A 15,690-nucleotide genomic window follows, 5' to 3' on the forward strand; every position below is an offset into this window, starting at 1 on the left:
CCCGTGAACATGCGTTTTCATCGCAGACCTTTCGAACAGGGCATGCATCCGACGAAGATACGAGGAAAAGATGTTTAGAAACGGCCGTCTCTCTGCGTCCAGCCCTTACGCGTTCCATAGTATGGCCTGTAGTGCGTAGACGATTATCGGTGGTAAATTCCTAGTTCGCGAAGCAGATGCCTTCGTATCGTCTGCATATCTAGATCGTGTTTTTGAAGCACACACAAGGGCGCTGACAAACTAATCCAATGGCAAACGAGTTCCTAGCCGTGGAAGTAATAATCTGTATAGACCGATCGTGGTATACTCGCTCAGGTCTTAGTCTCATCTTCCGCAGAAGGGTCTCAGGCGAGGTGTCATAACGATGCAGTGGGATACGATCTGGAGGGAAAGCCAGAGGTCGAGCTTTGCTCGAGCTTCTGTGTCCGCCAGTATCGACGCCCACAGACTAACTGACTGATGATGCTGACGACCAAGCCCAGCGATCCTGCGATTGAGCTCAGGAGACTTTCCTATCGCCCAAATCGTAGTGAAATCGCATCCAAGCGAACCAATGGTGAGCCCAAAGAATGCTTCACACCGGTCGGCCAGAACAACGGTACGTGGCCGTAGCCGCTGGGGGCTCAATCAAGGAGATCGCGGCTAACGAACACTCACTTTTGGGACAAAACAGCACAAAACGGGTGGGTGAGAGTACTCTTCAATCGCGTCGGCCATCGCAGTGCGAATTGCAGACTGCCCAATTCGGACACCGATCCCGAAGATCCTGTCGCAGTTGCGCTTGCTACAGTGCAAGAGCAATCCACTTACCAGGTATCATGGATCGTAAGTCAGTACGTCCAGAACTATCAGAAGTTGTCGAGTTTCTGTTCCAAAAGGTTGTTGACGGATGAGTTGCAGCAGAGGGAGAGAGCAAGAGCCCAGAGACACGCCGCGTGTGGCACGGGTGGGCGCCGACGCCGAAGCCGAAGCCGGAATATTCCCCGGGCAGCCACCGCTGCACCCCCTCACCGTCTTTTCACCCCGCATCCCTGACACACAGTTCCCTTGAGCCACAGCAAGCTGTACCCACGCAAACAGTATTGTCTCAGTACGAAGCTACTCCCGAGCATCTCATATCGAATAGATCTCGACGTGAACGTGAGTCTCTCTTTGCCCTTTCTCCTCTCGCCCTCTCTCTCGCTGTACTTCATCCACACCGCATACCTACTATCTCCCTACGTCCATATAATAGATTTGCACTTATCCTTTACTATACAACCTAATATTCCTTACCTTCACGTGTGTTTTCCTCGTCATTGGTTACTGTGTCGTCCGCGTCGATCTTAGTTCTGAGCGTCGCTGACATCGACGCGTCTCATTTGCATACCATCCATCCATCCATCCATCCATCCATCTACCTACCATTCATCTTCCACTCTTCCCCGATCTAACCCACGCTCAATCGAACTACGTGACACCAGCCGAAGGCGATTCGCGACCGAGCTCAACAACCTCGACGCATCCGACTCGTCATCGACATCTCCTCCGAGTCGTAATCATCATCATCCTCAAGCTTCAACTTGGGCTCATCTGCTCATAAATAGCAACCAAGTACGTATGTCGCTGCCCACACCTTGTGCTCATCTGGTCATCGCACGTCAGAAGTTGACCAACGTTCAATCCTCACCAGCCACAACCTCACAAGCCCCCCGCGTTCATAAGTAGTGTAGTATGTGCCGGAATTTCGAATGGATTTGTGGTTGCATGAAGCCTCCCGCACCTGCTCCTTGGAATGTTAAAGTATGTCGTACTCGTCATATTAGTTTTGTCGTCGGTTGGAGCTTGCACTAACGATATAGCGGGCGCACGTAGGTCTACCAGCTCGCCCGCGAGTGGGCCCGTGAAAAAGATGTCTTGCTAGGGTGCCTGTTCTGCGCCATCGACGGCTGCAGACACTGTTGTGCGAGCGTACAAGCGCGCGCGCTCCCGCCAACAAGGATCTATTGGTGCAAGAATTGCGAGGCGACAGCGTGTGTAAGTGTTGCGACTGTAACAGGATAGCTATCTGTGGGATTTGCTGGATGTGTCCTAGAAAGTGCAAGTGTGCGGAGGAAGAGGAGAAGGACGAGGTCGTGGGGATCAGTGGAGCAGAGTTGGTGCGTGTTTTCGTATTTTCTTGCTCGGCCTTTGGGTGCGTCTGTCGCACTTTCTTGGTGTGCGCATATGTGGTTTGGTTGTGCATTGTTGGTTGGTAGCTGATGATCTTGCTTCCATCTGTCTTCAGAAACGATATGAAGAGCAGAGCCTAGAAATTCAGCAGGAACTCAAGAAATATGTCTTAGACTGCAGTAACCCTTCGCCTGTGAGCATCTTCTCTCACGTCTTTCTCATCTTTGTCCCGACTATATCCATCCACAACCTGTCCTCATCCGGAAATTCATCTCTTCAGCGCAAACTCATCGACGACCAGTTTGGCCCACATGATGTGAGTCCTTCATTTTATCCTTGGCTATATGGGCACTCATCATAAATCTAAATATCCCTTATCATTGTTGTTTCCAATCAGTGCACTGGCCTGTCTGAGTCTGCTCTAAAAGAAATTCGTGACCTGAAGAACGACTTTGGTCTCCGCCTGAAAGCCCCCGGCTCGATAATCCCACCACCTAATACATCCCTTGACATTGTCCCACGTCTTCTTCGCCGCAAATCTTCCCCTTCCCTCGCCTTCGTTACTCCTACGATATCCATGCTCGGTGCCTCTCTACGGAATATTTCGTCGCCAAGTGTATTTTCCGCCTTGGAGAGCAAGTCGTACAAGACAACGATTCCAAGGCTTCTGCCAGAACGACGAAAAATCGTGGACGCGGCCGATGACGCGATCTCCGAGGCATGGAGGGAGCACTTCCGCCTGCACTGTAAGTGTCGGCCACTCTCCGGTTGGAATGCTCTTCACGAACCGCCCAATGGGAGAAATTGCCTGCTCGGGAGACTCGCTGATGATCGTGGACACCCGGAACCAGAACCTGCATTGGTCATTCGGGGTCGTTGGGCTGGTATGTCGAAGGAGGATTGGGCTGCCATTCGGTTGGAAGGTGAGCTGGATGAGGAGCGTAATCGCCTTCACAAGTTTCTCCGCGAGGAGGATGCCCGCCTACAGAAACTCATGATGGACGTGATTGGCGGCACGTCTTCTTCACCGGGGGAGCCGGTGCCAATGGTGGGCGACGCACAGGCTTCATCGAGGTCTAGGAGGACTTCTGCGGTTCTGATTCCTGGTCTTGCTGCTGGTATGGACGGAAATTCGGATCTTACTTTGGAATCCTTGCGTCCGGTTGAACCTCTACTTGACGTTATCTCTGGGCCGTCGAGCTCAAGCCGTGATTTGTCTGTGTCGTCGAACAAGGCCTCTCGTGGTTCGGCCACCAATAGCGTCACGTCCACCACAGCATCCTCATCCAGTTCTACGGCCTTCACGCGTTCCGTCTCCACCGTCTCCACGTCCACTGTGGCATCTACTTCCACCGTCGTGACTTCGTCCTCGACTTCCTCGACGCTACGCATTCGCATCCCCGCACCTTCGAAACGCAAGGGCGATAACCCAAAGAAACTTAATTGCATACTCGAGTGCAGCGACGAGGGTATGACGGTACCCCCTTCGAATTCGAGCCACCGAAGTCGAGCGTCCGTATTGCGCCTTCGGAACGTGTCAAGGAGGAACAGGTGAAGAGGAGGCTCAAGAGAGCCAACAGACGTTACTCTGACGATGATCGTGAGTGTGAGGTGAAGCTGGCTGAGAAACGTCGCAGGGTGGATTGAGGAAGGAAGAGAAGTGTACCGTATGCACGGTGGGCCCCACGAGGGTAGAGAACTTTGCCATTTGCTCTTTGAAGGCTGTATTTCGGATGTCCCGGTTTGTTTTGTTTCGCTCGCTGTCGTCTTTTTTATTGTCTGCTTTATGTTTTGTCGTCGCTCATGCTACCCCATCGCTTTCTTCCCATGCATCCTCTTCTGTCTTCAGTCCTCGTTTTCTTCTCCGCTTCGCTGCGTTACCTACCATCACCTGCTAGTCACACATTGCTTGTTGCTTCACGTTAACTCGTATCTACTGCTATCTGTCTAGCTCTTCAGTCTCCCTTGTCGTGTATCTCTGCATCAACCGTTCCACAATTGAATTGTATTCATCTGTCTACCATGCGGTGCGAGTCGCGCCACAGTGGCACCTTCCGCAAGCGAAGAGAATTAGGCGCACGGGCCATCAAACCACCACTCCTTTTCCCCTCTCACTCTCAGCTGTTTTTTTTTTCTACGAGTCTGCCTTTCGCCTCTGCTCTCACAGATGTGAATCGACAAAGCTGCCCAGATATGTCTTGACCGTTCTGACGTTTGACGAAAGACAGGGCCCGAAAAAAAACAAGTCGCGACTCCTACTTTCGACTCCCCCTAGCTCCCCCTACGCTTCTATATGGTTTATATTTCTTCTTGCTTTCTATCGCAGCTCTTTTATGATCTTCTACAGCATATCACAAAGTAGTTGCTCTGGCTTGAATGGTTGAAACAGGCCAGATATCGCGTTTGGGTGCAGCCCTGGAGACGAAAAGTGGACAGCGCACCGCACATTCACTCTGAACCCCCACGGACAAGAATCAACATGCCCAAAGATAGTGAGTGTCTAGGGACCGATAGTAGAATCTCCTGGTTGATATGGACGGAGCGTATGGTTTGCGTGTTGGAATGCATGACAGAGTCGAAGGGACTTGGTCGGGTTTCGGGAGATGTTGAAAAGGGTCCAAGAGCAGGATACGGTTGTGAGTCCCTCTTTACTCGAAATGACGATAGTCACTGTTATGATGTCCTTCTCTGTGCTCACTGACATGTTCTTGTGACCATCAACGTCGACATCAGCGACGTGTTGGTTTCCGTGACTAGGCGCTTATTTGGGTCGAGCGTATTCTTGGGTGCGAATATTCTTCACCTCATACAATGCGTTACGTTGCTGAACGTATCATGTAGTAGTCATGTATCTTATCGTCAAAGTGTTCAATGAAAATTGCAATGTGCCCTGTTTAGATCTGGAAAGTCGGATATAATCGACCGGTGAGAATACAGAACAACTGAACTATGCAAAGGTAATCACAGCGTCTTAACGCAAGAACTTGGTGAGCGTAATGCACATGAGTCTTGCCTTCCAGTAGCGAGTGTGGAGGAACAGTGACAACGCGCTGGTGTGCCACAGCATGTCTGATCATCGTGCCTCAACGTCCCCGGACGTTGGACCAGGAAGGTATAAGCGCACCCTAGTGTGCAGAGCTTGCGGACCTGAGAAAAACCCATATACAGAGTATGTAGCGCCGTCCAAGTCGGTGGAACCCACCGATGGTCGAGGACACGCAAGGTATGTATCAAAAGTTCCTGCATTATTCTTCATGCTCGAAATGATGTACACAATAGACCTAGCCGGACAGCGGGAAGATGGTACAGTGGGCCAACGCGACGATTGTAGGTGTGAAAGTCCCGGTAGAGAGCCGTAAATGACGAGACTGGTTCTTATTATTTACCTTCGTGCTGACGGGTCTTTGTTTGAGGAAGACTCTTAGGTGACCCTTGTGGGGTGAATGAAATAGGTTCGCCTATGTGGAGATCGGTGATTAGTACTCACCAACATATTATATCCAGGCACTCGTATTCATGGTGAGTATTGTGGTATCGTTCCTTGTCAGTGTCAGTGAGTGTAGAGGAGTTTGCCAAGGGGCTGTGTTTGTTTACGGAATGGCTCATGCGATTCGTGGGAACACGCCACGGTGGCCACTGCGTGGGAATGACAATCAACGACACTTGCCTCTCGTGCTTTGCCTTCATCCGCCCTCATTACCTCTCCTCTCATCCCCTTTGCTACTTGCCTCGTATACACCATCCTATCGATACACACTATCACAAATACTGTTACTTGCTTCGCTTCGTACGTCCACATCGCGCATCGTGAGCTGAGTTGACACGCTTACTGACACGCCTCCTTCAGTTCCATCTGGCCTGCTCCTACTCTCCTCAACTATCAAGACCATCAAGCACTCTAACAGACTCTACAATGGACTATTCTTCATCGACAACCAGGTAAGCTTGCATTATCATCTTGTTCAATGGCTCCCAGTCGCCTATCCTGACGCGCTTCGCCTTCTTCACTTGCCCCCTTTCTTCCATCCTTGCAAAGTGTCCCAACGACGTGTACAGAGTTGTGCTCGAGGTGCAACAAATGCAAGACTGACAACTGCCAAGCATGCGAGGACGTTGCTCCACTCAAATGCAAATGTCAGGATCAAGATTGGCTCGGCGACGAGAGGAGGACCGCTGACGGTATGATGCTCGATATTATCTATGCATATTTGGAGGTAAATTATCTGGCTGCTGCTCCGTTTGTGCATTGACGTTGCTGATTGGAGGACGTCTGTTGTTGCTCTTAGTCCACTCAGCGTGGACCTGAAGAGCAGTGTTCCAGGCGCGAACCCGAAACGGAGGACAACTTCTGTCTCTGCGGATTCTGCGACGGGCGAGAACTCTGCGGAAAATGTGGTAATTGCACGGGGACGTGTGAATGTGACTCGGAGGGCGAAGAAGAAAGGGAAATGGACCCTGTCGATGTCCTGATATCTCAAGTAAACGAGATATTGTCCGTACCTGAAGGAGATGACGCCGACCTCATCTTGGAGGGAGAGGCCCTCCTCGACGAACTCCACATGCTTCTATCATCGCCGCATCCTCGGCGGTTCAACCTAGCGAACGCAGCAGTCTCGCTAAATGAGGTATGTCCATTCCAAACAATATCTTTCCATAGGATACTATACCGGGAAGGGCATGATATGGACTGTTGTGAACTGACCAACCAACCATTGCACATCCGTAGCGTATCGACATCGAATGGCCCGCTTGGGCTGCTCATGTTAAATGTAACACCGGCGAGGATTGCCACCGAAGGGACCCAACTGTTAGTCTTTTATGTTATGCCTACATCGTTGAATGGTCCTGACTGACCATATGGTTTTAGTTTTTTGCCTGGATCAATCAGGTCGATATTCTTCCTGATCCGATCAACTTACGGCCAACGAAATGCTCTACGACTCCCGGTCCTGAAGAGCATCGAACGACTGTGGCTCCGACGATGGCTACGGAACCACTCACTCCCGCTGCTGGCGATGAATTTGATGAAACAAGGTCCGAAGGTTCTCCAGTGGGTCAAACTACTGATCTCGGCGGACACGACTTGGACGACACCCACCATGCCTTAAGTCCAGCCAAAAATCTCGAACGCGACGATGAGGACGAAACGGCTCCCTCCGAACCATCCGCATCCGCATCCTCTTCGAAGTTGGCTACTCGTACCTCCGAACCTAAGAAGCTATCTCATCGTGCCCCAGCATCAGAAGAACACGGCGGACCTGAGGAAAAGGAGAACAGGGCTCCCAAGCGAAGCCGTGAGTGTGATACTGATGATGAGAAAGGCGCAAAGAGGTTTGAGAAGCGTCGCAGGGTCGGCTAAAGCAACTTATGCTGGTCGTGCGATATGGGGACTGGGGGCCTCCAGACGACCATGAAGACGGTGCTTTTCCTCCACATATTTCGCTGGTCCAATCTTCGCAAACGCCCTTCACCATACGAATGCTCTCTGCGCGGCGCTGGCCATTTTCCGTTCTCTCGGAAGCCTTCGTCCGCCTTGCCAACATCGAGCTTCTATTCCACCTCTCTGTTAGTCTCTTCCGCAGCGTCCGCAAAGCCAGACCAATCTCCAGCTCTGGTGTTTTGTATGCTCACGACGGGTATCGGCTTCGTACTGCTCTCGAGACTCATTGTACCAAGTGGGTCCCATGGAACACCTCGAATCAGCCCCCGGGATATACTTCCTCTTCTACGGGCGCAGTGACCTCGTTCTCTACTCTGTACTCCTGGCTAGTTTTCAGGAGTGCATCCACGTCTCGTTCGTGGATTTGTTTTCAATCTATTTGCTTTCCTCTTCTCCCGTGTTTAGTGTCTTATGTACTTTATTTAACGCTATCCTGCCTCGTCGTATATAGTTGTTCTTTTTCATTCGTGATGTGTTTCTCGCTCTATCAATTCTCATCACATAAGGCTTGTTTGCCGTTCTGTTCCTCCCCTTTCCCCTTACCTTCCCCATGTCCATATCCTCTTCTGCTTCCCTCTCCCGTTTGAGTATCTCCTCTCTTCCCAACTCAACACTTTCTCGGAATTATCTCCCTTTTTGTTTCTCGCATACGTTTGGCTAGTTCGTTTATAGATATTTTGATGGATGACTTGTCTGTCTGCTGTAGTGCATTGCGTTGTATTTGGACCTGAGCTCGGCGTGAATTTCTCCTGCACCCATAACGTCGTTCAGGAGACACAAGTCATCACAATCTTCGTTCTCGGAAAGCAGAATTTCATTGATCTCGATAGATAGATATCTGATAACTTACGATACCACGAGAAGAACCGTGGGCCACAAAAGTAGAGCGAAGTGGCCCCGGAGATGGTCACGAGACCAGTGTTGACTGTATATCGTCTGTACGGATGACACCGAGCAACTCCTTCTCGCCCAACAGCACCCTCGTACAATCATCCACCACCAAATCGCCCCACAAGCACTCTGAAACCATATATTCAATGGCCTCTTACCAATCGTTGTCCCTCGACTCGAAAGTCCAAGGTGCCTACGGGCACGATAATCTCATGGGCCTCCAAATACCCAATGGGCCAAGGTACCTCAACGACGACCATCGCACAACGAGTGCCTACTCCTCATCGTCGATGCTTGAGTTTGGATCGTGGGGAGAAAACACCGTCGACAAGGCTTTCAATCCTCGCAGCCTTACGTCCAACTCAAGCCCCGGTGACTTCAACTCCTTGACACAAGAGAGGCACCAGCAGGGAAAGTCTCGCCAGGTGGGTGCAATCGCTTTGAACCTATTCTTTTCATTTCATTCTCGTCCATCGACGCTGACTTTTTTCATCCTACAGCCTGTGGCGATGTCATCCAAGCCACTGCCAATCGTGCAATCGGGGGGGATGTACGGCATCCAAGGCGCGTCGTCGTCGTCGTCGCGCGAGTGGACGGAGGTCTGTCTGCTCATCCTACATTGAGACGTGTCAGTGAACTGATCAGTATTCTAGTATGATCCCATGATTTCGATGGGGCCTGGTAGCACGGGGACGAGTGTCTCATCCGACGACTCCAACAGTGGCCGCGTAGCCAGGCATTCGACGGCGATGGGCGACGACACCCTCAATGTTGTCTCTAATATGGCAGTCACCCAAAGCCACGTACGTCTTTCGCCTTGCATAACTTAGTCTAATATAATATTGACACAGAGACCGCGTCTGCCCAGCCCCAGATGCCTCGCGCTCTCCCTGCTGGAAGTGCGCAAGCGGCACAGGCGCAGAGTGCTTCAGCGCCAGTTCCACCGTTGCCGACGGCCGACCAGCCCACTATTGAGACGAAGCCTGCTCCGAAAGTAAAAACCACTTCGAAGAACAAAGCCGCTCTAAAGGAGAAAACCGCTCCGAGGAGGAAAGCCGATCCAAAGGACAAACCCGTCCCGAAGGACAAACCCGCTCCAAGGAAGGAACGCGCACCCAGGAGCACTCCCCTACATGCTGGAAGACATACGAAAACGGTCAAGGAGACCGGATTTATCGTTGAATATTCCCCACCTCCCGAGATTGTCGTCGCACCCCCGCAAGCCGTCCTGCCTTCCCAGATGCCAGTTCGCCGATGGGTGGACTCCCAGGTCAAACAGGGAAGGCCTGTCAAGGTGCCCTTGCCGAAAGTCGAATACGGGCAGCAATTGGAGGAGTGGGACATAGGCTCACCCGTGGAGCAAGGGACGGGGGAACGCGGAGAAGGGAACGCGGCGGCGGATACGAAGGGGGCGACTTCATCTGCGTCCTCGGGCGGGAAGAGGAAGAGGGGGAGGAACGAGGTGGAGGATGGGGAGGAAGACAACGTTGGACCGAAGGGGAAGAAGAGGCGGTCGAACGCACCACGAGGGGGGACGGCTGGAAGAAAAGTGGCCGCTGCGGCGGTACACCAACCAGAGCCAAAGCCCCTCAACAATTAACCAAGTGAAGGTATAGCAGCTCAGACTGACGGCGATGGGCCGTCAGCTGGAGCTAGCTAACCAGTTTCACTCGGCAACCGTGAAGGGTTGAGATGCTCCGAGAAGGAGATGTCGATCCTGGGGCCGTGTGAAAATTCTGATGGAGGGTGGGGAGACATGGGGGTTGTAGAGAAGAGGGGACTAGGCGAGCGGGGAGTGAGGCGTGATGAGAGGGGCAGTTCGCAGTGAAGGGGTTGCGAGATGGTTGCGAGTAGGGGGATAGGTTTGACGGTTTGCTTCGGAGGGGGAGTTCTCAGCTATTTATCATTTGTGATTCCACTCATCTTCTATTTTCCCGGCCTCTTTTTATCCTGTGTCCTCTTTCGTCCGCCGTGGCATGAGGAACATCGGCTCCTGGTCGTTGCTGGACGTCACGATGACCTTCGAATATTGTGATTTCGGCCCAGATCAAGGAACGGGTTCCCGCTAGGCTTTGTGCTTTTTTTTTTGACTCTATCTTCGAGATCGTCGCTTTGCTTGATTCTTTACCTCCTGTACGAGTCTTACGTTCCGATGGTTAGCAGCGACTGCCTGCGGCGAGGATTGAACATACGCACCTGCCGTCTCGCTCCAGGTCTTGCTACCTCCTTCCGTATTCTCGTTCTCCTATCTTCATTGTGGGTCCATACGTACACGGTTTGTACTCCATACTGGGTGAAATGGCATCGAGAGCGGTAAATAAAACGCACCGATATCGTTTCTTCATCTTTTCTACCCTACAAACTGGCACCTCGGACTCTTGTGGTGTTCTTATCTGTCCATCTGTCGGTATTTTTCATTGTCTTCAGCGACACGGAAAAATGCACGGCCCTTTCGTTCACTGTGTCCGTACCTGCACCATGCGTGAGCCTTGCGTGAGTTGGCAACGGACGTCGTGCCCTCGAATCATCGATCCACGCACCATAAGACCGCATGCCAGCATGAGACTCCGGGTCGTTTCTCGGAGAACAGTCGGGCCTTCCAGCAATTGTTTCCTAGAGTAGAAATTATCTTCTTTTGGGCATAGAGACAAAGACCTGGACGAATTGTTGAGGGGACAAGCTCGGCCTTCGATGCTTTTTCCGCGTCGGTCGGTACAGGTCGGTACGCGGTTGATAAAGTTCGTGTGGCGCCGCGACTCGGATGTGGCCCAAGTTCAACGTGCAGTCTCAGTATGTATCCGTTCATTCACGTTCTTAGGCCTAGGAGTATACAATATTCATGTGCACTCAAAGGAGTGAAAAATAATAACCAGCGTTTGTGTGAGAGCGATACAAGTAGGTAGTCAACTCAACCCGCCGCGTGTTCTTCGAGCCCGACGGCCACAGCGAATGTGAGTCTCTAATAAGCCCTATCCTTCCATCCAGAACTATCCCATTCTTCCCTGCATCCATCATATGCACGTATCGAAAACGCATCGGAATAATGTTGCATCGATCACGGAATCGGAAGGCGAATGAAGGGATCCAGAAAAGTAGTCCAGCCCAGGCTAGAGCTGTGGAAAACAGAGATCGACCTCCCAAGCGTAGTAGAAACAGTGACAATCGGTGCCGTCTAGAGTTGAGAGCTATAATCCAGTCAAATGGGGACGATGTTGGAAGAACACGTCCATCGACTCGTTGTCCTTTGAGAGGCCGCGAAGCATGAGACTCTGGATTGATGGGGCTTTCAGCCAAGGGGAGATCTCATTGCGGGAGTAAGGAGTCAATGTACAGTGTAACTAGGTCAGAGAGTCTTCAGGTTTCACATTCTATCGATGGGCTGCCGAAGTAAGGAGAGACCGAGCTCGTACTCTCTGAGATACCCTGGAGTCACGACCGCATCAAGTACGACAAATCGCGTAGTTTCTAGATCCCTTGGTCCGAGTGGATCATACGAAGCTCACAGTCCTGTAGGAACCTACACTCGGACTCCTCATTTTACCGATCTAATTAGTTCTCCACATCGAATAGCGATATGTCCGAATATATCTTGCGAGTTGCTGAATCGTCAAATAGAGCAACCAGGGACTAGATCCAGACAGACCGAGAGCAACCAGGACTATCCAGCAATCTTGAGCAATCTTGAAGATGGGGATGAAAAGCTCTTGCAGCATATTCTGTTATTTCCGCCGCCATTATGTCGCGACCAAACACAGCGAGTTCAGTTAGAGACCGTTTCTTCTTATCTTATCGCGCTGATGGCGACGCGCCTCAATTTGATTCGGAGTTCAAACCGTTCTTGTTCCTGGCGGTGGCGTGTCGCTCTTTGTTGTTGCCATCATCTCACCAGTTGGAAGACTCCTCCCCGTTGCATACTTTGCTCGCTGCATCTTTTCCTTGACCTTAGTATCTTGCATAACTGTATTCACTTGTGAGTAACTTGCCTCGCCAGGCTCTCCAGCGAGGTGCTTACTCTGGTATTGAATGTACGTTGCCTTGGTTTCCTCGCAAGCCTGAATATGCCAAGCGCCAAAACGAAGGGTAAAAAGGCGGATAAAAAGGCCAAAAAGGACCCTAACGCTATTCCAGAGCCAAAATTCAGCTTTGACCTGGAGCCTCGCCCAAAACCTCAGGCCGACGCTTCTGCGCAGAAAGCGAATATCGGGGTTCGGTTACCTCCTCTTCTAGACGGACTGCCCCCGGAATGGGAAAAGCATGTCAACTGGTCGGATATGACTTACTATATGTGCCAATCCATGGGAATACCTGGTAATCGAACATATTCGTTGTACGCATTCTTGAAAGCTCACTGCCAAATACTTCTCTCAAAGATCTCGACACTAAAGCTGGTCTGAAGAACGTACACTATAACTTTGCGCATTACGCACGTCAACTTGACAATTTCTTCACACACATACAAGCTCGCGACAAGAAACCCCACCAGGTGCGAGGACCAGCGCTGGTAGTAGTTACGTACAGTAAGATGTGCGCAGATAACGTGCTGCTAAAAAGAGTTTTACTCGAGACCAGTACGTTTGCTTAGCTTCAACTCGTGCTCTACTCATCGTCGTACCTTCTCTCCCACAGACTTCGTGAAAATGGTTGAAACGCTCCTCTTTGACCCTCACTGCCAACTTATCGTCGCCGGTCTCCTTTGGAGGATAAGCTGCAATTGCAGCTTCGACATGCGAGAGGAGCTGGCTGTTCGAACGTCGAAAATCCTCATGGACGTCATTGAGAGGTTCCCATCCGACGTCAAATTGTCGAAACTCGCAGTCGCCACGCTTACTGAAACGTGTCTCACTCTCACTCATCACGATCCCTTGCAAACCCCAGCGCGCCGCTCTTTGCTCGATACACGTCGACTGATCCGACTCCTCGTCTCCGTCGCACGCAAACCAGGCTTCATACAACTCGTTGCTCCCTATCTGTCCGGAGCGTCTTGCATGTGCTATGAAGATTTTGTCGACATTCCCGAGGCTACCGATATCCTTATCTCCCTCATCCGTTGTCCGCAAGTCAGGACTCGGATGTGTGGCCTGGGCGGCATCCAGAGACTTTATCTTGGCTATGAAGAGGAGGACGTATTGGGCTCTAATATTACCCCTGAGGTACTCGTCAAGCTCCTACAAACTACATCGTCAACGAACCCAGATCTTCACCGCGAGCTGCTCGCTTTCGGCGGGTACGAAAAGTCGGAGGCTTATGGGGTACTCCGTAATATGAACGCCACTACGGAGGTCATGAACAAGCTCTTCCGCGATCGCGACTTTTACTCTTTCGGAAAGGCGATGGCCCCGTTGATCATCAAGGTCGAATACCTTCTCCTGACAGCTGCATGGCCGGAGGCGGAGGCACGTAGGACTGGCTTTCCCTGCCGCACGTACCAGGAAGCCTGGCCTCTCGGCGCGAAGGCCATCCGCGAACGTGGCGTACCAGAGGAAACGTACTTGGCCGACATCCTCGACGTCAAATATCTCATGTCCTTAGGTCAAGAAGACGAATCGCGCGCGATGGCTGCTTCGCTCACCGAGAAGCATCCGAACGTCCCATTCTTCTACTACGTTGCCAGCCTCCGGGAGGAAGACATGCAGCTGGGTCTACAATACGCGAAGAAAGGACTCAAGTGCCCCGGTCTGACGCCATACGTTCGCTTCAATCTCTTGTACTGCACGCTATACAACGCCTTCCAGATCTCCCAGGATAAGCTTCGATTTGCCTCTACAGCGAGTGCGCAGACAATCGCCGAGGGCTTTGCGTACGCGAGGAGCTCCATAGAGGACGCGGAGACGTACATGCGAGAGGCACCACCAGATTGTCGATGGTTGCGACCCATCATTTATATGTGGATCCAAAATTTGCTGCTCCTGCGAGGGCATGAGCTGACGTTGAAATCTCCAGAACTTGTGGTGAGTCGGGCTATCCGTACGCTGTAACTTTCACTCAGTCTTCGCACGAATTTTAGGAAGCGAAGCGCAGGCTAAAGCTAGCTGACAAAACCTCTCTCCTTCTCAACCAACGTCTCAATCGCTCCTTCGGCCGTATGACCTCCCTCGTTTTTCTCGAACGTATGGGCGACGCTTGGGCTGAATGGGGTCCCATCGTCACAGAATGGCAAGAATCCGTGGCGGTTTTCGAAAGCTCACTTCCTCCACCGGTCGACGTCCCGAACGATGACTCGGAAGAAGGCTACTTGGCCTGGTCGGAACGAGTCAATAACGCTGTAGCTGCTGAGGGATCGAACGGAGACGATACGTCTTGGCGGAAGGCGATGGCGGAGGTTGGGAAATTCACGAGCGCGGAATGGGACTCCTTGGTGGAGATGAACCGGTGTGCGTGGTGCAGGACCCCGAGCGTTGTGTTGAAGAAGTGTAGAGGCCAATGCTCTACCAAGTAGGAAATTTCGGTCTAGCTGATATTATCCGAACGTACCTTACTAAAGGCTCCTACTCTGTTCCCCTACTCTGTTCCAGGTACTGCGACAAGACTTGCCAGAAGCAAGATTGGCCGAGCCACAAGAAAGTCTGCGAGGACTATAATGGCACGATCTAGTTGAAAGTATTGCGCTTGTACGGACATTCGCTCGCAGTTGCCCAAATATTTTACTGTTTTCCTACTAGTTAATATCAATGCCGTTCTGTAGTCAAGTCGGTGAGAAAGTATCGCGTCAAAACCCATCGTTCAATACCTGCTCAAGGCCACATTCAGATACTTACGCTCTGAAGTAGTACCACTTTTTGTTCAGCGTTTTGCTGGCTCGTCACACACGTATGGCGCACTTGTCATTCTTAGATATCTTCTATATATATGACTGCAGAATATGTACCCTGGGAACTTCGCGGTGTGCAAAAAAATTGATGAAAAAATATATATGTAAACAACGACGTGTCTTGACCGCGCCACAGTCGTGTCGCAGCGCGCACGTCGACCACGTGATCCCTGGACACGGCCTCGTGGCGTGAGGATCGGTGGCTCGCTCACCGCTTCTTTTGTTCTTCTTCATCACCTCCTCCAACGCGACACTGTATCTACACTTTAAAGGTTCTTATCATTTAGCTCAGCAACTCCTGCCATTCTATAAACCATAAACTCAAGGTATTATCTCAAAGTCCTGAAACTTATTGTCTGAATTTATGAGCTCATATTCAATTGCACTTAACGCAGGGTCC

General features: G+C 51.4%; 4 protein-coding genes across 4 annotated transcripts; all 4 read left to right on the forward strand.

Moving 5' to 3' along the window:
* Positions 1-1,746: 1,746 nt before the first annotated feature.
* On the forward strand, positions 1,747-7,510 carry STEHIDRAFT_162693 (uncharacterized protein; the record flags this gene model as incomplete). The annotated part of the gene is made up of 11 exons (XM_007310355.1): positions 1,747-1,782; positions 1,842-1,850; positions 1,904-2,016; positions 2,075-2,138; positions 2,267-2,467; positions 2,549-3,620; positions 5,999-6,090; positions 6,291-6,365; positions 6,438-6,776; positions 6,878-6,958; positions 7,019-7,510. 11 exons carry the CDS (start codon positions 1,747-1,749, stop codon positions 7,508-7,510), a joined length of 2,574 nt encoding a protein of 857 aa, XP_007310417.1.
* A 1,025-nt stretch (positions 7,511-8,535) lies between these two features.
* On the forward strand, positions 8,536-10,082 carry STEHIDRAFT_162694 (uncharacterized protein; the record flags this gene model as incomplete). The annotated part of the gene is made up of 4 exons (XM_007310356.1): positions 8,536-8,907; positions 8,983-9,081; positions 9,136-9,285; positions 9,351-10,082. The coding sequence occupies 4 exons, from the start codon at positions 8,536-8,538 to the stop codon at positions 10,080-10,082; spliced, it is 1,353 nt and encodes a 450-aa protein (XP_007310418.1).
* A 2,334-nt stretch (positions 10,083-12,416) lies between these two features.
* Positions 12,417-13,510, forward strand: STEHIDRAFT_125869 (uncharacterized protein; the record flags this gene model as incomplete). Its single annotated transcript, XM_007310357.1, is given in 5 exon segments — positions 12,417-12,452; positions 12,534-12,790; positions 12,853-13,050; positions 13,109-13,480; positions 13,493-13,510. Coding segments are annotated over 3 exon segments (730 nt in total), but the record flags the coding sequence as incomplete, so codon positions are not given.
* A 52-nt stretch (positions 13,511-13,562) lies between these two features.
* STEHIDRAFT_105340 (uncharacterized protein) lies at positions 13,563-15,331 on the forward strand. Its single transcript, XM_007310358.1, has 3 exons — positions 13,563-14,430; positions 14,487-14,914; positions 14,995-15,331. Exons 1-3 carry the CDS (start codon positions 13,744-13,746, stop codon positions 15,071-15,073), a joined length of 1,194 nt encoding a protein of 397 aa, XP_007310420.1. The 5' UTR covers positions 13,563-13,743; the 3' UTR covers positions 15,074-15,331.
* The last annotated feature ends 359 nt before the right edge of the window (positions 15,332-15,690 follow it).

This window comes from Stereum hirsutum, assembly GCF_000264905.1.
Source record: "Stereum hirsutum FP-91666 SS1 unplaced genomic scaffold STEHIscaffold_20, whole genome shotgun sequence".
NCBI classification, from domain to species: domain Eukaryota; kingdom Fungi; phylum Basidiomycota; class Agaricomycetes; order Russulales; family Stereaceae; genus Stereum; species Stereum hirsutum.

Bases quoted from the DNA above. Each gene is read 5' to 3' on its own strand.
- STEHIDRAFT_105340 (XM_007310358.1), top strand. From the start codon at position 13,744: ATGAACGCCACTACGGAGGTCATGAACAAGCTCTTCCGCGATCGCGAC. The intron at 14,431-14,486 runs GTGAGTCGGGCT...CACGAATTTTAG, and splicing joins TGAAATCTCCAGAACTTGTG to GAAGCGAAGCGCAGGCTAAA. The intron at 14,915-14,994 runs GTAGGAAATTTC...ACTCTGTTCCAG, and splicing joins AGAGGCCAATGCTCTACCAA to GTACTGCGACAAGACTTGCC.